Source organism: Watersipora subatra, chromosome 7 (assembly GCF_963576615.1).
Source record: "Watersipora subatra chromosome 7, tzWatSuba1.1, whole genome shotgun sequence".
Lineage (NCBI taxonomy): Eukaryota > Metazoa > Bryozoa > Gymnolaemata > Cheilostomatida > Watersiporidae > Watersipora > Watersipora subatra.
Window position 1 is genome coordinate 45,478,108 of NC_088714.1, and position 21,811 is coordinate 45,499,918.

The following is a 21,811-nucleotide window of genomic DNA, read 5'->3' on the forward strand; positions in this document are numbered from 1 at the left end:
CATCTGATTATGTAGATTTAGCCTGCGAAGCACTAAACTATGACAGCCAAGCGGCGGCTCCGAATGTCGAGTGGAAAACCGGAAAGACAAACGAGCAATACCAATGGATGAAGGATGGTGAACTTGTCAAGCGGTGCAACATGATATTGGAAGAATTCAGTTTCCCTCCTCTTGGCAGTTCATTTGATCTTGCAAATAGCATATAAGTACATGTACTTTCAGTGTCTTTAATACTGTTATTGATGTTTCTGTATATAGACTTCATGATGTTTAATTAGATTTTCTTTCATTAACTTTTTAAGGTAACAGAATGACATAAGAAAATGGCTATGGCACAGCAGTTTGGAAGTAGATACGTAACTTTCCCTTATGTATATAACCACTTTTAGCCAATCAATTAAATTAATCAACCATGTTTGGTGCTGTAATTGGTCACATTGAGCTCAGTTTCAACTGGTGTGTTTCTTTGGCAGTTTGGATATTAGATTGAATACAAAACTTGCACATGTCTTTGCAGTGCTATTTTAATTCAAATATAATATTTTGCATCCATTTTGACAAAACTCTTCTATTCAAACTGTTGGGTTGCTTTCAAGAAAAGAGGTTTGTGTTAGTCAAAAAAACGAGAGATGTTCCAATTTATAGAAATTGCTACTAGATGTGACTGTGAGATGAGACCATAGCTTTTGCTTACCCTTACCAGCAACAGAGTCACTCAGTAGTAACTCTGCTATAATATACTATACATCTGTCGTGTTATCGGTAGCTACAAATAGTGTGAATAGAAAAGAGATTCAGCTTATTAGGATGATTAAACTATATATATCATCATTAAACATGTAAAGACTATGTGAACCAAAAAATTAGCAGCAATTCGTTAGACATTGAATCATTTTTTGTAAAAGATCATAAATGCAAAATCTATTCCTGTTTTTCTCCTTTAATATTGTACGATATCATCTCAACAATTTCCATTGGCTTTTCGAAGCCATTATTTCATTGACTTGCAAAAGGTTTATTTATATTGTAATTATAATTTTATTTTTTATGGGGCAATATTTTTGCTAAACAAGCAGCTTGACATGTCTTAACTGAATAGTTACACTAGACAAAATGTGACTATACAACAACTTGTATACAAAATAACAATGTCTATCATTGATGTGACAGTTTCCTGTCTCATATGTCTGGTTATTATGGATTTCAGTAAGCTAATAACACCGTTGCTTATTATACTTGAGAGACAACCAGATATATAGAATATCTGGAGTAGTAGTGTTGTTATAATAACTTGTAATGACATGTGATTTCATTTGTCCTTTTATGTCCTTGTCCTGTTTATCCTTTGCCTGTACTTATTGACCTATGAGTTAGGCCTTACTGTCTGAGTTGCCTTCATGACGTTACGTTATGCCTTATGTTATGCTAGTCAGTCAGTTGTTCAGAATATATGCAAGCAGCAACAACACAGTGCACTGAATTCACGTTTTAACAAGTAGTGCATGACAAGAATGTATTCTTGAATCTTACAGTTCTATTGAACTGTGGCAACAACTGCCACTGGCTGTCTAAAAGATTTGGTGGTTTGAGCGGCTCACAATTTTCTGGAGGATGTAGCGACTGATTCTGCATATTTTACCATTGTTTATAAATAGTATTATGAAATAAAAGCATCCCTCAAGCCTGCCACTTGGTTGGGTATTTGCAGTATTACGTTTTTGTACTCGGTCAAGGTCATGACACATACTTATATTTCTACCATTGTGTACCCGATTGTTGTAAGCTTGCCTTCTTTTTCTGATTGACCATCGGTCGTTAAATACAGGTTCATACATGCAGTCAGATTTAAAATTTACCACTCAAATACTTTGTGCAATATTGTCTACGGCATTTGACAGATTAAGGAGCTTGTTCTCTACACTTGTGTACACCTGGATAACTTGTGTAAAGGGACTTTAACTGCGACTCCTTTCACTCATCTGTAGCACTGTCTTCTGATTAGGGTAGCGGATTTGTAATGAGGAAGAGCTTAATTTTTTGTCAGCATGCTTAAGGTGAGCAGCAAAGAAATAAATTGTCGAATGAGGAACCATAGGCCAAAGTAACACTGATTTTTAGTAAGTAGGCCTAACTGGCTAAAAGCTTCACGAGTTTTACATAATTACATCCACAAAACGGTATTGTACTAAACATTGAATTGATTGCTAGTTGGTTTAATTGGCCATAAAATAAATCAGTCATCATTTGGTCATTACATTGTATCCTCAATATATGCTTGGCTGCCGGCCACAATTCGTTCAGTCTGGGTTAAGAACAAGCAGAGTTATCTCACAGGCTGCTGAATAGTTAATGATTCTTATACTGCACCCAAGACAGGTCAAAGGTCATAAAGTTAAGATATACGTAAGCTTCACACTGGCTACTTAAAGTCAACATAGAAGATTATTCATTCACCAAGTAAAGTGGCTAGTAGCCGATAAGGTCATTCTGCTCTCTTTAGTACCTAGCAAGCATGCTGCCTTTATTCCTTTTAGCCTTGCCTAAAGTACTGCTGAAGTATGTTCACCATCTCTGGGTGAGGATTGTGAAACTCATTTGGGTGCTTACTGATAAGTTTAAATATATTTTGGTGAGTCTAAACAGTTATAACTACTGTACTTAGTGCCTTTCCAGGTTTTTATAGAAAATGATTGTAAAGTGTGTATGTCATGCAAAAGGTGTGTTGCTGATGTTTTGAAACTGCAACAGATTGAATTTGTTGTTATGAAAGCAAATAAACATACCATATAGTCAAAACTTGTTTTGCAAAAATATTATTGCACTCTATAACAATAAAACTTTTCATAGCAAATAGTGTTTCAAATGAGGTTTCAAGGTTAAAGCCTTTCTAATCTATGTTTACTCCTAGCACTTAGTCATCAGTTCAGGTACATATTTATGTAGTTTACAAATTTATTTTAGGAACTTCTGCAAAGATAGAATCTGCAATGAGTGGTAAAGAAGCTGCAGCTCCGGCTCATGTGCAGAGAGTGGTGTGGATCAATCCCTTTAGTTTTCAAGCAAATCCGCAATGTTTTTTCACTGTTCATGAAAGGTTTGCGCCCGCCGATATTGTTTTAAAAAATAGAGTGCATCTTCTGTCAGCCACTTCAAAGAAAGCAACATTCACAGAGGTTGATTCTGACATACTTGATTCAAAAAAGCATCCTTTCGTATGGTTGGCTCAAATAAAGCATTGTACCAGATTGATTGTTCTACCAATTCAATCATTCTATAAATTGGTAGACAAGATCGATGTGGAAGATCGAAAAGTAGTTTGGCTCTTCCATACAACCAGATGCGGCTCCACAGCCTGGGTGCAGGCATTTAACTCTATACCGGGATGGGTTGCGTTTTCTGCACCACAAGCTTTGGTTTACAGTGTTGTACATAGTGATCATGGTTTTAGCTGCGCAGAAAGCTTTTCTAAAACAGAAGAATACAGACGTATATTGATAGCCACAATAACAATGTATCTACGACAAACACCTCCAAGCTGTTCAGTCCTATGGAAAACATTACATCTCGATGAACACATGATATACCATATTGTAAAGTGCTTTCCTCAGCATAAGTTTGTTTTGGCCTATCAAGATGTTCTCCCTATACTTAGTTCGTTTCAGCAAGTTTATGGGAATCATGTGGATCTGCGTTATCTCGCTGAACAACTGATGTACCGAGATCCTTCAGATGTTAACTGGTGGTCGCAAATATCCAATTTGGCGTTAAATACTAATGGTTTCAACCATGACTTCTGTATGAAGGTCATTGCTAGAGTAAGACCAAGGATGATGATTGAATGGGGCTGCTTTAGATGGTGTGCCAAGTTGACTACTATACAGCAGGCTCAACAGAATGGAATCAATATTAAACCACTCAAGTATGATGGTCTGGCAGAAAACAAACGAGCGACAGTCGTCAAACTTTTTGAATATTTGGATATTTCATCTGATTATGTAGATTTAGCCTGTGAAGCGTTAAACTATGACAGCCAAGCGGCGACTCCGAATGTCAAATGGAAAACCGGAAACACAAAAGAGCAATACCAATGGATGAAAGATGGTGAACTTGTCAAGTAGTGCAACATGATATTAGAAGTGTTTAGTTTCCCTTTTCTTGGCAGTTCATTTGATCTTGCAAATAGCATATAACTACTTTAAGTATATTCAATACTGGCAATACTGGTATGTTGCTGTAAGCTTCGTAATATTAAAATAAGGCTATTTGTTTAACAGAGTGAAGAGATGGAATAGATCTGTGCTAGATATTGCATGCAAAACAGTGACACAACAGTTTTGAATTAGATAACCAGTTTTTGTTTTGCCTATCTGACCACATTTAGCTAATTCATTAAGTTAATCAGCCACATTTGGCAGTGTAACCAAACACACTGAGCCTAATTATTACTTATGTGTAACTTATGTGTACTTATGGCAGTTTGAGTATTAAATTTAATACAGAGCTTGCGCATGCCTCTGCTCTTTGGTAATAATACTGATGTAATAATCCGCATCCATTCTGGCACAATGTGTTTATTTGAACTTTTGATTAGATTTCAAGAACATAAGTTCTGCTAGCCAAAAAACTAACAGGGCTCTTCAGAACATTGAAAAAAATGCTACCAACTGTGCCTGTGAAATTAGAGCATAGCTTTTACTTATCCTTATCAGCGACAAAGTCACTCAGTAATAACTCTACTAGACTATACATCAGTCATGTTATGGTTAGATAAAAGTAATGTTTACAGACAAAGGATTCAGCTTACTACTGATGATTTAACTATCGTCATTAAACTTATAAAAATAATGCGATCCAAACATTTGGCAGCAATTGGTAAGACATTAAATCATACTTTGTAAAAGAACATAAATATAAGTATCGGTTCTTGCTTTTTTTCCAATTCTGAGCATCCTCATAACAAAAATATTTATTAGTCTGTTAAAACCATCATTTTTTGAATTACAACAGGTAAATTTATATTGTAATTGTAACATATTTATTCATAGGATAATGTTTTTACTGAACAAGGAGTTTAATGTCTTAATCATATAGTTACTCCAAATAAAATGTTAGCATGCTTAAAAAAGCTGTACGCATAATCAGACACATCATAGAGTGTTACCAAACTAGACAACAGTTTTCGCATAAAGCTACACCTTGTGTTGTACAAATAATGGAAAATCAGCTTTGTTCTATTTTCATCAAGTGTTAGGTACAGCGATTAATGTATCATATGCCAATTTTAAAGATACTGTTTCATCAGCTAATGTGGACTTACTGTTCATTGTGAACTTGAGGTTATGCATGGTAGGGTAGAAAATTACCTTCTGTTTATGGATGTAATTCTAGGGTTTGCATCACTTGCATTCTGATCTGGTCTTCGAAAAGGCCTTCGACAGTCGTATGAATAGGCTGAATTGTGTATAAAGTTTAGGAAATTCTTTTGTATGGTAGCGAATAAAATTTGCCTAGCTCATTTTATCTCTGTAGTCTTTTTTCTCTTACGTCACGGTCAGGCATTTAGGAAATGAGAGTGTTAGATTAGTTTATTTATTAGCATCGTTGTTAGAGAGTAACCACCATACATCAGCATGATGTCATAGAGTGAACACTGTACATCAGCATGTTGTCATAGAGTAACAACTGTATATCAGCTTGTGGTCATAGAGTAACCGTTGTATATCAGCGTGTTGTTATAGAGTAACCGTTGTATATCAGTGTGTTGTCATAGAGTAACCACTGTTACAGTACATCAGCATGTTTTCATAGAGTAACCACTGTATGTCAGCTTGTTGTCATCAAGCTACCACTGTACATCTGCATGTTATCATAGAGTAACCGTTGTATATCAGTGTGTTATCATCAAGTAACCGTTGTATATCAGTGTGCTGTCATAGAGTAGCCGCTGTATATCAGCGTGTTGTCATAAAGTTACCACTGTACATCAGTGTCTTGTCATAAAGCTACCACTGTACATCCGTGTGTTGTCATAGAGTAACCACTGTACCTTAGCATTTTGTCATAGAGTAACCGCTGTACATCACTGTGTTATCATAGAGTAACCACTGTACATCAGCGTGTTGTCATAGAGTTACTGCTGTAAATCAGCGTGTTATCATAGAGTAACCACTTACATCAGCGTGTGGCAATGGAGTAACCACTGTACATCAGCGTGTTGTCATAGAGTTACCGCTGTAAATCAGCGTGTTATCATAAAGTAACCACTGTACATCAGCGTGTTGCAGTAGAGTAACCACTGTACATCAGCATGTTGTCATAGAATAACAACTGTACATCAGCATGTTGTAATAGAGTAACCAGTGCATATCAGCGTGCTGTCATAGAGTAACAACTGTATATCAGTGTGTTGTCACAAAACTACCACTGTACATCAGTGTCTTGTCATAAAACTACCACTGTACATCCGTGTCTTGTCATAGAGTAACTGCTGTACATCAGCGTGTTATCATAGAGTAACCGCTGTATATCAGCGTGTTGTCATAGAGTAACCACTGTACATCAGCGTGTTGTCATAGACTAACCACTGTGCATCAGTGTGTTCTCATAAAGCTACCACTGTACATCAGAATCTTGTCATAGAGTAACCACTGTAAATCAGGGTGTTGTCATAGACAAGTAAACTATTATTGGATCTTCAACTTTCTTGAAGTGACTTTTCATCTTTTGGATGCACTTTTTGGCCTTTCTATCAGCTTCAAGGTATTATGGAAAGCAGGCTATGCTACATTGTATTAAAGCAGTATTCTCTAACAAACCTCTTGTAGTCTTGGCTAGCGTAAGAACGCCTATCATTTGACCTGACAGGTTTTGGTATCGCATGTCTGGTAAGTATGGATTTCAGTAAACTATTGCCAATGTTGCTTATAATGCCTGAGAGGCGACCAGATATATGGAATTTCTGGAGTAGTAGCCTGTGATAAAAATGTATCTTTGAGTCTTACAGTATAATTTAACTGTAGCAACAACTGCCACTGTATGTTTAAAAGAACTTGTGATTTGAGAAGCTCATGATTTTCAAGAGGGTGTAGCTCGCCAATTCTGCAGGTTTGATCTCTCGAATACTTTGTGCAATATTGTCGATGCCATTACATAGTGTTCTTTCTTTACACTTGTATCTGCCTGGATAATTTGTGTAAATGGATTTTATTTGCCACTTCTTTCATTTACCAGTATCACTGCCTTTTGATTATAAATTGTAGATAGATAATGAGGACCAGTTCCATCCTTTTTGCAATACGAAAAGGTGGTTTGAGATATGGTTTAAAATTAGGGAGATAGTCACACTATCTACAATAAGCAAAGTATATCACCTGTCATAAAGTTGTGTTCGCTTGCTGTTCGGTTTTGAAATTGAATAAGCAGTGCTTAATGGCAGAAAAAGGCATAGTTGTAGATATATTTGAAGTAGCATTTCTCACAACAGTGTTTGTTGGAAAGGAAAATCAGTCATTTTGTTTCGTTTATTAGTTAAGTGTGTAACAGCAAATGGGTATTTCAGTGTTCAATGTTGTTGTCTCTAAAATCTCCTTGTAAGAGTTACAGAGATTTAGCGTTGATTTAAATCATTCCGTCTGTATGTTTGGTAGTGCACATCTCAGACACAGAGCAGGCCATACTATTCCTTGAGCAAATATTTCTTTATTTTCTACGCATCATATATCTGAGTTAGGGAGCTTTGGAAAGTTCTGTCGACAACTTCCATAGTTTGGAACACATCGATATCGTATCTATATTATTAACTGAGAAACAATGTTAGTGATTTAGTTAGCTGAGGAACCTTAGGAGAGAAGCTAACTAGTTGTTTTGTGTGCTCCAGAAATTGCACAGCTTTCTGGTACATATAGAGTCAGACAACTCCAAAATGTATGATATACAACTTGGGCCTGTGGGCAAACCTTGTCTCTTATGGATGTTTCTTAAGAAACTAGTTTAACACCTTTTATGGTCTGAAATCATATCCAATCAGCAGCTTGTGTATACTGTTGACATGTTTATTTTTAATAAAAGTAGGCCTACTGTATACTAACAAATTGTCCATGTAAAATACAGCATCATCGAGTACATCTGGAATGTCAACCATGCATTGTTGAAAGTTTATCTTTTCAATGTGCATCTAGATTAGTTATAAATTTTACTTTTGATATGTTGCTAAAAGTGCTTTTTGTTTATAGAATTGTCAGTTGGCTGTTGGACAATCTCTGGAAGATTGAATATGATGTCTGTATAGCCTACTGCAACCACAAACTGTGCGTGTTTTCAAAACCATTGTTACACAAACAGTGGCTCTGTGATTTTGGATGAACATGCTTGAGTCTGATGGCAAGCAAACCTCAATGACTGGGGAATGCCAAGTTGCGGAAAGCAAATAAAGATTGCATGTCATTTCTTTCAGCCCAAGCACGGATGTTTGTAGACTCATTTTTGGTACTTGAACTACACATCAACACAGTAAGAATTGTTACTTTAGTTACTGTACTCTTGCTCACATTTTAAGCCTGGTTCCCATACACGCCACAAAAGCGCCGGCGACAGCACCGCAGGCTATTGCGGTGAAATTTGAATTTATACGCCGGATACCGCCAGTTGTTGACGGCGGTCAACGCGAGAGTTTAGCTCTATTCAACTTTCGCGAAAAGCCGCAGGCAAAATTTTCCCATCATGCACTGTACCGGTGAAGGTCACCATTATCGAAACGGCATGGAGAGCGAAGATTTTATGTGATTATGTTTAGCGATGCAGCCTGGCGTTGCAAGCGTTATGCTGTGCAAGTTACTGCCGGATTCTTGCAATCGATTTAGGAACCATGCTTTATTCAGCCATTTATTTTACTTGCAATATTCCTAATTACATGTAAAACATATTGTACACCAAGTGTAACGTGGCGGGTTTCCCATTGTTTTTTTTTTCTGGATTTTATATGGCTCAGTAGTTCTAACTTTGCCTAAATATGTGAATGCAACAAAAAAAGTCCTGGAAAATTCTTAACAGATTCCAGTATCAACACAGTACAATTATTTGGTGTTATATTGTGTGAGACCTAGTACTAAAAGTGCATTTTTACTATGTTGATAAGCTAATTATCGACTATATAAATTCATAACCTGATGTTATATCTTGATCAAACTACTTAGAAGTAATCCTTCCAACCAGAGCTGTACAGTGTTTCTGTTGTCTTCAGTGGTTTCTGATCACTTTGATAATCTGCTTACCAGGTAACATTACATCTGTACCAAAACTTGAGTACGCAGTTGCACTTCCGCATTGCCTACATTTGGGTTGTTGTCTGTAAATTTTAGACAGTTTGCAGGAATGACTTTTTGATTTAAGATTACCAAGGTTTGATTTCATTAATTCCACTGTGCCGTTTCTGGTTCAGGCTTATCAAAATAATGGCAAGAAGTTTGTATTAACAACATTGAATGAATATGTCTGCAGCCTCTACTGAATTATAGCCTTTTTTTCAAGTTTCATACTTTCACTAACTTTTACAGTTGAACTATTAATTGCAGAGGTATTATAGACACCTAAAGTCTTTGCAGCATATTAATAAAATAAAAGTTCAGCATGTGATTTTGTTGACTGCCGAACAACCAAAGTGTAGACTAACGTTTAAATACTGAGAAGAGAAATGTGTTTTTAGATATTTGCTGTTTAAAATACTCAACTCATACCTCCAAGGCGCCTGACCATTTATTACATTCTTACTTCTCCAAAACCACAATACTTCATACTAGACACAAACATCTTGCCAAGTTACACTGCAGAACAGCGTGATACACAAATAGCTTTATCTTTCGATGCCCTAATTTACTTCACTGTACTATATCTGTTTTTATGTCTCATGGTCTGATTTGCTCTAAGCTGCATTGACCAGTGTAAATACAGTGTATAACTACCTATATCTAAGATATAGGCCTACTTACTCTAATGATTCAACTGTAATTAAAAGTCTTTATCCCTTTATTTTTAAAGAACGCAAGGGTACAAGACTCAACTCTGGAGTTGTCAGATAGGCCTACTCATGCCTATGTTGATACCCACCCAAACACCCAAATTATTATCTTTTAGTGATTAGCATGTGCAATACAGACCATTGATGGTATTGACAGTCATTTCAGCCTGTTTGTGCTTGTATTTGAGTGTTTTTGCCTCACTCATGATATTGGCTGGTTCGGTTTGCGTTTAATAAGGGTTATATTTTGGAAAACAATAAAAAACAACTAAAATGATTGCATCGCCATGGTGATTATTTTTGTAACCACTTGAGAAATGAGCTTTGAATGAGTCACTTCATCCATCAAAAGTCACAATAAGTTTATATTAAAAAAAATTGTGAAAAGAAGCATTAAGGCAAAACAACAGCGTTCCATAATCAACTTCTCTGGTTAGTAAAACATTGATGCTGTACCCTATCACTAAACCTTATATCTTAAAGCACAGGCTAGCAGAGTAGCTTCTGGTTAGTAAAACATCAATGCTGTGCCCTATCACTAAACCTCGATATCTTAAAGCACAGGCTGGCAGAGTAGCTTTGGCTGAATGTTACTACAACTAATCCTTTCACGTCTACTCCATATAATACTTCTTCATAATCAACCATTCCTTCTTTTATCAAATCAGCAACTCCTTTGATGGCAGTTGCTAAGGAAGTTTCTGGTATAATAAACCTACATAAATAAATTAATTCTTCTACCAAGCATGCATAACTGCTCAATATTTAATGCTTTGTTATCAGTAAACAATAACTTATACAAACAACAGTGACTGCGCAATCGGTCTTTGTTCAAGTCTGTGGCATAATTTTTGTTTAATCTATGTTTTAAACAAATACATACAAGTAGACAATCGTAAGATAAGAAATAGAAAGCTGTCATTTGATGTCTGGGCATGAACTCAGCATTACATTCAAATGTTAAAAGACATCGAGCAGTGTTGGTGGTGAATTACAAGGTGTTGACGTTACTTTACTCTGCAGTGTTATTGTTATGCTTGCTGCTCTCTGACCTCCAAGATTATATTTAAAAATTATTCTGTCCAAGTGGAAATCAATTTTATAACTGCATAAAACTGCTCATAATGAAATCATTTTAAATTTAATAAATTTATTATGATTCATTTACTGAACGTTATTTAAAACCCTTGACAAGGTTTATCACAGCAATGAGACCTAAAAAACGACAATGATGAGATAATTACCTTTTTATATAATTTTTTACCTTATTCATTAAATAACTGAACCAACCGATTGTAGAGAACCCACTGCCCAGGTGCCGACCTTTTCCTAGACTTAACTCTTCTAGCATAAAAACGTTATTTACTAAAAGCGACTGTTGTACATGCGACCTTTGAAGTAATAACTGTAAAGGAAGTAGTAAATTCTGTTGCTGTTTTGTAACATAGAGAGAGCGATAAGGAAAACAAAAAGAAAATTCTGATCAGGTATCCTGGCTGAGTTAGTGCAACAAACCTATGAAGCGTGAATTGAAAAGTGACTGTGACCCGAAAGTGAGTCTACTTTAATAAGTTCTGTTTTGAGGAGTACAACGCTAGTTTTGAAAGGATCGATAGAGTACAAATCAGAATCGTTAGAACAGTGGGATGTGAATTCATAGGAAGAGGTCAAGTCCGAACCCGTTTGAAGCATAGAAACCCAGTATATGGCTCCTTGCGCCGTGTCTAAATGAACATGTTGAACCTGTTGACATGTAAGTAGAAAAAAACTGACACAATTGCTCTCATGACCTTCACCTCACCTAGGCTAATAACAAGTGGTGAGTCTACTTGTAAACTCAATACATATACATCATTTAGCAGTGTCTCGGTGCGCAGCCACAGCAGCTCCCTATGCAGTTATAGCTATGCAATTTGCAGATGTATTTATCCAAGGCTACTTTGTGACTTTACGTAAATCATAGGCTATCGTCTATTGCTAGGTTGCCTGTTAAATGATTCGCAGAGTCCTTTTATTACCTGCTGAAGGTCGACTTCTGTTTTGATGGGCTTTCTATGACTCTTTTTCCCTTTGCCTGCAAAGGATGAAATTGCATCACAGCCAGAGAAACCATGCAAACCTATGAGATTTTCACATTGGAAGTTTATCTCCGAGCATAGTAGCCTTAGTAGCTCTATTCTTGCAATAGTTTTTGAGCACAAATTCCACACAAGCAGCCTTGTACGTACTTCTTAGCATGAGCAATAAGCATATCAATAATAATAATATCAGCAAGTTGACGGAATGTTAAAGCGAAGGCACTGGCAGGCCGGGCTTGGATAAGCGCCATGGCATCCACAAGGATGGCCCCACATTCTCAATAGCTTGGAGTCACTGCATTTTTGGTAGTTCGATCATGTCTGCCATAGATATGAATTAGTCCTGTGAGAAGGTTTCTAACTCAATTGCCCTCTGAGAACCTGGGCTGTAATATCCACAAACTGCAGTTAGAGGCACAGCTCTCTGCTTGTTCCCTTACATAAAAAGTTCTAAGATACCATAGGTAAGAAGTGAACAATTTTAATTGATTATGTTGAGGCAAGATTGATCAACATTTTCACCACTTATGCAGTTGTGTATCGAGCATCACGTATAGATATATTCGTCATAATACTTGTTATGAGAGGCCATCTCTAAAGCAACCACATCTTGATCCAAGTTCTATAAAGTACACGTTCTTCCTGTTTGATGGTAGCAGCATTTTTCAATCCATCTGCATATGTAGACAGGTGCACCGCTCTTAAAATTTGCAAGTTGTTACGTGAAATGGTGCTTGAAGATGGCAATAGGAATTTAAATCCGTTGTGAGGGCCATAGTTGCTTGTAAGGCTATGTGATGCCAATAATTATTGCCATATCAGTACAAGTTGGTCTGCAAAACAATACAGGGCACTGCTTATCAATTACTTATCAATTACTTAATCATAGTCAAAACAACTGAAGAAATCATATCTTAGGTTAATTTACAGGATAGATGAACATACCAGCAGACACAGTTTTTGGTCACATGAAGGACAGCTTTGCGAGTAGTTGATTTGTGTGAGCAGTACCACACTATTTTTTTAAAAATCATGCATATACAGTATGTCTAAATGTAGGTTTTGATGCGTATAGGTGGACAACATAATATAACTGGATCTTGTGATTTTCTTTGGTGGCTCATCTTCATCTTCACAAGGTGTATCATGAGTAGCAGGTTTCCGACTCTCTTCATGTAGCTAAATGAATGCCAGGACAGCATTGACTGGGGAAATCACTATCACTTAGTCAGCTTAAACCAATAAACTAGAGTGAATACATGCATGATTTGTCCATTTGTTAAACAAGGGCAAGACTAATAATTAAGGCCTGGCTAGATGGAAATTTAGTTATTTTTAAAACTGAATACAAGCATCTTGATCAGTAGCGACCACTACTGGTTTGTACACATTACCATGTCAGCATTCCTTTCATCTTAATAATAATTAATACTTACGTAATTAAATTACATAATTATTTTATAGAACAATTATGAATCCGGTTATCTCACCTTAAATGTGGGGTAATGTATCACAAGTCTAAAAAATACTCACTCACCTCACTGTGTTTTTTCATAGCAAGCTCAATTTTGCTGTTGTTAGTCTCTGATAGCATATGTTCTGTCAATCTGGTAGCCCTTGCAGACAATTTGAAGGCATACACCATTGGAAACAGACCTTTCAGGCTCTTTAAAAAGGGTTTTTCCAGCTTTCTAGACAGTGATTAAGCGTTTGACCTGTGTGCTTAGTCAATGTTTATTAAATTAATTTTTTGAGAGCCATGTATGTGGTCTACACAAGTCACGTCAAAGCTCAAACCATGAATGCACTTATCTTGTATCTTATTATTTTCTATGATTCATCAGTATCAGGTTATAAAACATAATTATAGCGTTTTGAATTTTTTTTGTAAAATAAAGCTATTAAACCATACAATTATACACCCATGTACATATACGTATGTACATGTATATAGTTTACATGTGGGTGTAACAATCGTAAGATATGGAATATTCGAAAATAGATAGAAGATGAATTTTTACTTCACCAATGACATCCTTAATCACAGCAAAATGATTATGATAAAAAGTTTCAAATCTGATGCTTCTATGAAGGGAATCTTATTTACAGGGGAGATAAGTCTTAAAATATCATTTTTATCAAATTTCTTATATAAGTCGGAATGGCAGCTGCGGCAACTCTTCCGTTTTGAATTCTCCATACCAAAATTAGTCTAAATCACTGCAGAAACTGCCACTGAAAGGGGTGCCAACTGAAGATCATTGCTAGAGCTCTTTTGCCTGCTCGGCCCATAGCCTGTTTAAATAGTTAATGACCATTACACTGCACTCATGATACGCAAAAGGTCACTACCTTAAAATAAGCCTTATACCAGGTCAAAATATAAGACTATTTATTTACCAACTAAAGCGACTGCTGAATAGTTAATGATTCTTTTGGACTCAAAATGGGTCAAAGGTCATAAGATTAACATACGGGCAAGCTTTAGACTAGCTACTTGTCAACATGGAAGATCATTTGTTGACCAAGTAAAGTGGCTAGTACTGGATATCAAAGTTAGTAGCCGATAAGGTCATTCTGCACTCTTCAGTAGCTATAGCAAGCATGCTGCCTTTATTCCTTCTAGCCTTGCCTCAAATACTGCTGAAGTATGTTCACCATCTCTGGGTGAGGATTGTGCAACTCATTTGGGTACTTAATGGTAAGTTTAAACATATTTTGGTGAGTCTAAACAGTTATAACTACTGTACGTAGTGCTTTCTTAGGTTTTATAAAAAAGTAGTTCTAAAGTGTGTATGTCATGCAAAAGGTGTGTTGGTGATGCTCTGAAACTGCAACAGATGGAGTTTGTTGTTATGGCAGCAAACAGCAAATAAACACATCATAGAAAATTGTTTTGCTAAATTATCATAGTATTCTGTAACAATCAAACCTCTCATAGCAAATATTGCCTTTAGAAAAAGTTTCAAGATTAAGAGCCTTACTAATGTATTAATAATATTATAAACATGCTTTTGGAAAAGAGAGCATTTACTGCCAATCTCGTCGAAATGCTGGTTGAACATATATATGCCTTTGAAAAAGAAAGCACCACACCTCTAAAACAACAAGCTGCAATTAATCACCAACCGGAAAAATCTCGACTTATGGAAACCTAATTATCTGACACCTAAAGGATCATTCCCATGTCTAGGAAATTACACACTCTGCAACTGTGTTAGAGCCAACACTACCATAACCTGCAATTCCCCTATCTCATATGCGGTAACAAGACCCATCCCTTCAAACACCTGAGCTACCAGACCAAGGGTTAGGAGAGACCAAATCCAGTAAATAAAGGATAGCCAGCGAAATACACACCTGAGACAGTGCCCAGAGACTACCTCTCCTAAACGTCCGAACCAAGACCAAACCAAAAGCAAGAAATGATCAGCCAGAAATGACAATTTAATATCAGACACAGCCACAAAAGTACCTATTTTTGAAATTTTAATATTCATAATTTTTCCACAGGATCTTTCACGACATGTTGTAATCTTTTGTACGTCACAATTCTTTTAGTTAATGATACCCTGACTTATTTTAATCTCCTATAAATAGTAAAAACAGAATAAATACTGCAGCATTTTTCTAAGTTCAGCATTCAGTCACTGGATCTACACAGAGCAAGGAAAGTTGAGCTATTTTACAATATAATGTAAGGCAGTTGGTGAGTCTTACAATTTGAGAGTTATAAACTTATTTTAAACCTTATTTATTCAAGTCTTGGATCTTAATTAATCGATTAACTCTTTCTCCTGTTTTAATGATTTTTATTTGATTAATTTTGTTTAAACTACTTAAATAGTATCTTACCTTTAATATTTTGTGACTAGTTGTTCTTTGACAAATTCTGTCTTTATTAGAAATAGAACATTGTGAACTCTGCTGAAACAGTTTAATTATTGAGCTGGTAGGTTGCCCCACAAGTTTTGTCTTGGGGGTAGCTCGCAAGGTCAATGAACTTTCATGCAACTATGTCGATGCATCAAAATCATAACTGCATGTCTTGAGTTCAGGTTGTTGGTATTTAAAATCCAGACATTATGCAATAGAACTAGGGTTTGTTTTTGAATATTGGTAGAGTAAATGACAATCAGTGCGCACCCTCAAACAACTTCACCGATGTATCAGAGGCAATATCTTTACAATATTAATATTAAACTCCTAGCACTTAGTTATCAGTTCAGGTACATTTTTATGTGGTTTACGGATTTATTTTAGGAACTTCTGCAAAGATAGAATCTGCAATGAGTGGTAAAGAATCTGCAGCTTCGGCTCATGTGCAGAGAGTGGTGTGGATCAATCCTACTAGTAGCCATGCAGATCCAGAAAGTTTTTTCACTGTTCATGAAAGGTTTGCTCCCGCCGATATTGTTTTGGACAGCAGGGTACATCTTCTGTCAGTCACTTCAAAGACAGCAACATTTACAGAGGTTGACTCTGACATACTCGATTCAAGAAAACATCCTTTTATATGGTCAGCTCAAGTCAAGCGTTGTACCAGATTGATTGTTCTACCAGTTCAATCCTTTTTTAAGTTGGTAGACAAGATCGATGTGGAAGATCGAAAAGTAGTTTGGCTCTTCCACACAACCAGATGCGGCTCCACAGCCTGGGTGCAGGCATTTAACTCTATACCGGGATGGGTTGCCTTTTCCGCACCACAAGCTTTGGTTTACAGTGTTGTACATGGTGACCATGGTTATAACAGCGCCGAAAGCTTTTCTAAAACAGAAGAGTACAGACGTATATTAATAGCTATAATAACAATGTATCTACGACAAACGCCTCCAGGTTGTTCAGTCCTATGGAAGGCAATTCATCTTGATGAGCACATGATATACCATCTCGTAAAACGTTTTCCTCAGCATAAGCTTCTTGTAGCATATCGAGATGTTCTCCCGGTAGTTAGTTCTTTTCAGCGAGCTTTTGGGAAGTTTGTAAATCTGTGTTATCTCGCTGAACAACTGATGTACCGAAATCCTTCAGATGTTAAATGGTGGTCTCAAATATCTAATTTGGCATCATTTACTAACGGCTTCAACCATGGCTTTTGTATGAAGGTCATTGCTAGGGTGAGACCAAGGACTCTTATCGAATGGTCCTGCTTTACATGGTGTGCCAAGTTGACTACAATACAGCAGGTTCAACAAAATGGAATCAATATTCAGCCACTCAAGTATGATGGTCTGGCAGAAAACAAACGAGCAACAGTTGCCAAACTTTTTGAATATTTGGATATCTCATCTGATTATGTAGATTTAGCCTGCGAAGCATTAAACTATGACAGCCAAGCAGCAGCTCAGAATGACAAATGGAAAACCGGAAACACAAAAGAGCAATACCAATGGATGAAGGATAGTGAACTTGTCAAGCGTTGCAAAATGATATTAGAAGAGTTCAGTTTCCCACTTCTTGGCAGTTCATTTGATCTTGCAGATAGCATATAACTACTTTCAGTGTCTTTAATACTGTTTATGATGTTTCTGTAGACTTCATAATCTTAAACTAGTTTTTTCTTTAATAACACTTTTTGGATAATTGAGCGAGGAGGCGAAATAATATAGAGTTGTGCTCCACATTATGTTCAAAACGGTGACACTGCGTGACACTGCAGTTTTGAACTAGATATCCATCTTTCATTTATGTATCTAACCACATTTAGCTAATCAGTTACGTTAATCAAACACGGTTGGCACTGAAATTGATCCCACTGAGTTCAATTTTTACTGATGTGTTTCTCTGGAACTTTGAATATCAGATTAAATACAAAATTTGCATATGACTCTGCAGTGCTATTTTAATTCACAAATATATATTCACAGTATATATATTTGTTGCACAAATATATATACTGTGAAGTTGCAGCTTTATTCAAGACCAAGCAACTGGCATTTAGTTAACAAGCCTTTAAATAGTTAATAAACATTACACTGCCTTCATGATATGTGACAATTCATAACCTTAAAATGAGCCTCATACCAGGTCAAAATATAAGACTTTTTATTGATCAACTAAAGCGACTGCTGAATAGTTAATGATTATTTTACTTGCGCTAGAGATGGGTCAAAGGTCATAAGATTAACATACCGGCAAGCTTCAGACTAGTTACTTGTCAACATAGAAAATCATTTGTTGACCAAGTAAAGTGGCTAGTTGTGGATATCAAGGTAGTAGGCAATAAATTCATTCTGCATTCTTCGGTAGCTATAGCAAGCATGCTGCCTTTATTCCTTCTAGCCTTGCCTCAAATATTGATGACGTATGTTCACCATCTCTGGGTGAGGGCTGTGAAACTCATTTGGGTGCTTAATGGTAAGTTTAAACATATTTTGGTGCGTATAAGCAGTTATAACTACTGTTCTGAGCGTTTTTTCAGGTTTTATAGAAAATAGTTGTAAAGTGTGTATGTCATGCAAAAGTGTGTTGCTGATGTTTTGAAGCTGCAACAGACAGAGTTTGTTGCTATGACAGCAAACAGCAAACAAACATATCATATTATAAAAAATTGTCTTGCTATTTTATCATGGCATTTTGTAACAGCCAAACCTCTCATAGCAAGTATTTCATAGCAAATATTGCCTTCAAACAAGGTTTCAAGATTAAAAGCCTTACTAATCTAACTCCTAGCACATTTATCTGGTTTACAAATTTATTTTAGGAACTTCTGCAAAGATAGAATCTGCAATGAGTGGTAAAGAATCTGCAGCTCCTGCTCATGTGCAGAGAGTGGTGTGGATCAATCCCTTTAGTTTTCAAGCAAATCCGCAATGTTTTTTCACAGTTCATGAAAGGTTTGCGCCCGCCGATATTGTTTTGGATAACAGGGTGCATCTTCTGTCAATCACTTCAAAGAAAGCAACATTCACAGAAGTTGATTCTGACATACTCGACTCAAGAAAGCATCCTTTCGTATGGTTGGCTCAAATAAAGCGTTGTACCAGATTGATTGTTTTACCAGTTCAATCCTTTTATAAATTGGTAGACAAGATCGATGTGGAAGATCGAAAAGTAGTTTGGCTTTTCCATACAACTAGATGTGGCTCAACAGCCTGGGTGCAAGCTTTTAACTCTATACCGGGATGGGTTGCCTTTTCTGCACCACAAGCTTTGCGGTGTAGTGTTGTTTTTGGTGACCATGGTTTTAGCTGCGCGGAAAGCTTTTCTAAAACAGAAGAGTACAAACGTATATTGATTGCCACAATAACAATGTATCTACGACAAACGCCTCCAGGTTGGTCAGTCCTATGGAAAGCATTTCATCTTGATGAACACATGATATACCATCTCGTAAAGCGTTTTCCTCAGCATAAGCTTCTTGTAGCATATCGAGATGTTCTCCCTATTCTTAGTTCTTCCCAGCGAGCTTTTGGGAATTATACCGAGCTGCGTTATCGCGCCGAAAAACTGATGCTCCGAGATCCTTCAGATGTTAACTGGTGGTCTCAAATATCCAATTTGGGGTCAAGTACTAATGGTTTCAACCATGACTTTTGTATGAGGGTCATCGCTAGGGTGAGACCAAAGAATGTTATTGAATGGAACTGCTTTAGATGGTGTGCCAAATTGACTACAATTCAGCAGGCTCAACAGAATGGAATCAATATCAAACCACTCAAGTATGACGGTCTGGCAGAAAACAAACGAGCGACAGTCATCAAACTTTTTGAATATTTGGACATCTCATCTGATTATGTAGATTTAGCCTGTGAAGCACTAAACTATGACAGCCAAGCAGCGGCTCGAAATGTCAAATGGAAAACCGGAAACACAAAAGAGCAATACCAATGGATGAAGGACGGTGAACTTGTCAAGCGGTGCAACATGATATTGGAAGAATTCAGTTTCCCTCCTCTTGGCAGTTCATTTGATTTTGCAAATAGCATATAAGTACATGTACTTTCAGTGTCTTTAATAATGTTAATGATGTTTCTGTATATAGACTTCATAATATTAAATTAGTTTTTTTCATTAACATTTTAAGGTAACAGAATGACATAAGAAAATGGCTATGGCACAGCAGTTTGGAAGTAGATATGTAACTTTTGCTTATGTATATAACCACTTTTAGCCAATCAATTAAATTAATCAACCATGTTTGTTGCTGTAATTGGTCACATTGAGCTCAGTTTCAACTGGTGTGTTTCTTTGGCAGTTTGGATATTAGATTGAATACAGAACTTGCACGTGTCTTTGCAGTGCTATTTTAATTCAAATATAATATTTTGCATCTAATTTGAAAAAAAATTCTTCTATTCAAACTGTTGGGTTGTTTTCAAGAAAAAAGGTTTGTGTTAGTCAAAAAAACCAAGGATGTTCCAATTTATAGAAATTGCTACTAACTGTGACTGTGAGATGAGACCATAGTTTTTGCTTATCCTTATCAGCGACAGAGTCATTCAGCAGTAACTCTGCCATAATATACTATACATCTGTTATGTTATGGGTAGCTAAAAATAGGGTGACTAGAAAAGAGATTCAGCTTACTAGGATGATTGAACTATATATTATATTATATATTTTTATATTATTATATATAGGTCCTATTATATCATTAAACTATATATATATCATCATTAAACTTGTTAAGACTAAGCAAACCAAAATTTAGCAGCAATTCGTCAAACATTAAATTAAATTTTGTAAAAGGTCATAAATGCAAGTATCTATTCCTGTTTTTTTCTTTCAATATTGTACAAAGTCATCTCAACAGTTTTTGTTGGCTTATCGAAGCCATTATTTCACTGACTTGTAATAGGTTAATTAGTATTGTAATTATAATGTTATTATTTATAGGGCATTATTTTTACTAAACAAGCAGCTTGACATGTCTTAACTGAATGGTTGCACTAGACAAAATGTGAGTATACAACAACTTGTATACAAAATAACAATGTCTATCATTGATGTGACAGTTTCCTGTCTCATATGTCTGGTTATTATGGATTTCAGTGAGCTAATAACACCGTTGCTTATTATACTTGAGAGACAACCAGATATATAGAATATCTGGAGTAGTAGTGCATGATAAGAATGTATTCTTGAATCTTACAGTTCTATTGAACTGTGGCAACAACTGCCACTGGCTGTCTAAAAGAATTGGTGGTTTGAGTGGCTCACAATCACTATGTTTCCATGGTGCGCAGTACTGCGAAGCAGCCCCCTCCGAAGTCGAGGAGATTGTACGTTTCCATGCTGCACAGTGGTTTTCAGCAAATTAGTCAGAAAAGAGAAATTGTATAAATCGAATCGCCGGATGGATACATGGAATCGATCATGCGTACTGAACATCAAAAAAGGTCTTTTTATGCTTTTGTCATCATTATACTTTTATTTACAATACACATTCACAATGTTTTACAAACCTTAACACAATTTATACAAATAGTATATTTTTAATAAATATTTATATAAGTAATAGATTATTGAAATGCTATTTTAGGGCTTGCCACCTATTTTTCGAAAAGTGTTGGTATCGATAACAAAGTCTAGGAAAGTAATCACTTCATCATCCTCGTAGGAGCAGACCATAATTAAATTTAAGTGAAAAAATATCGGAAGAATAGCAAAAACAAAGATAAGCAGGATAACTTTTGTACTAGTCTATGGCGCTCGAAGAATCTGTTTCCACGGCATGAGAGCTATGCGCAGCCACTGAGCAATTGCTGTTTCCTTGCTG

The 21,811-nt window shown here is 36.3% G+C and overlaps 2 protein-coding genes across 2 annotated transcripts; both read left to right on the forward strand.

Moving 5' to 3' along the window:
• Nucleotides 1-14,615: 14,615 nt before the first annotated feature.
• On the forward strand, nucleotides 14,616-17,906 carry LOC137400077 (uncharacterized). Its single transcript, XM_068086388.1, has 2 exons — nucleotides 14,616-14,791; nucleotides 16,354-17,906. Exons 1-2 carry the CDS (start codon nucleotides 14,695-14,697, stop codon nucleotides 17,580-17,582), a joined length of 1,326 nt encoding a protein of 441 aa, XP_067942489.1. The 5' UTR covers nucleotides 14,616-14,694; the 3' UTR covers nucleotides 17,583-17,906.
• Nucleotides 17,907-18,281: 375 nt separating this feature from the next.
• On the forward strand, nucleotides 18,282-20,355 carry LOC137399983 (uncharacterized). The gene is made up of 2 exons (XM_068086270.1): nucleotides 18,282-18,447; nucleotides 18,794-20,355. The coding sequence occupies exons 1-2, from the start codon at nucleotides 18,351-18,353 to the stop codon at nucleotides 20,020-20,022; spliced, it is 1,326 nt and encodes a 441-aa protein (XP_067942371.1). The 5' UTR covers nucleotides 18,282-18,350; the 3' UTR covers nucleotides 20,023-20,355.
• Nucleotides 20,356-21,811: the final 1,456 nt, after the last annotated feature.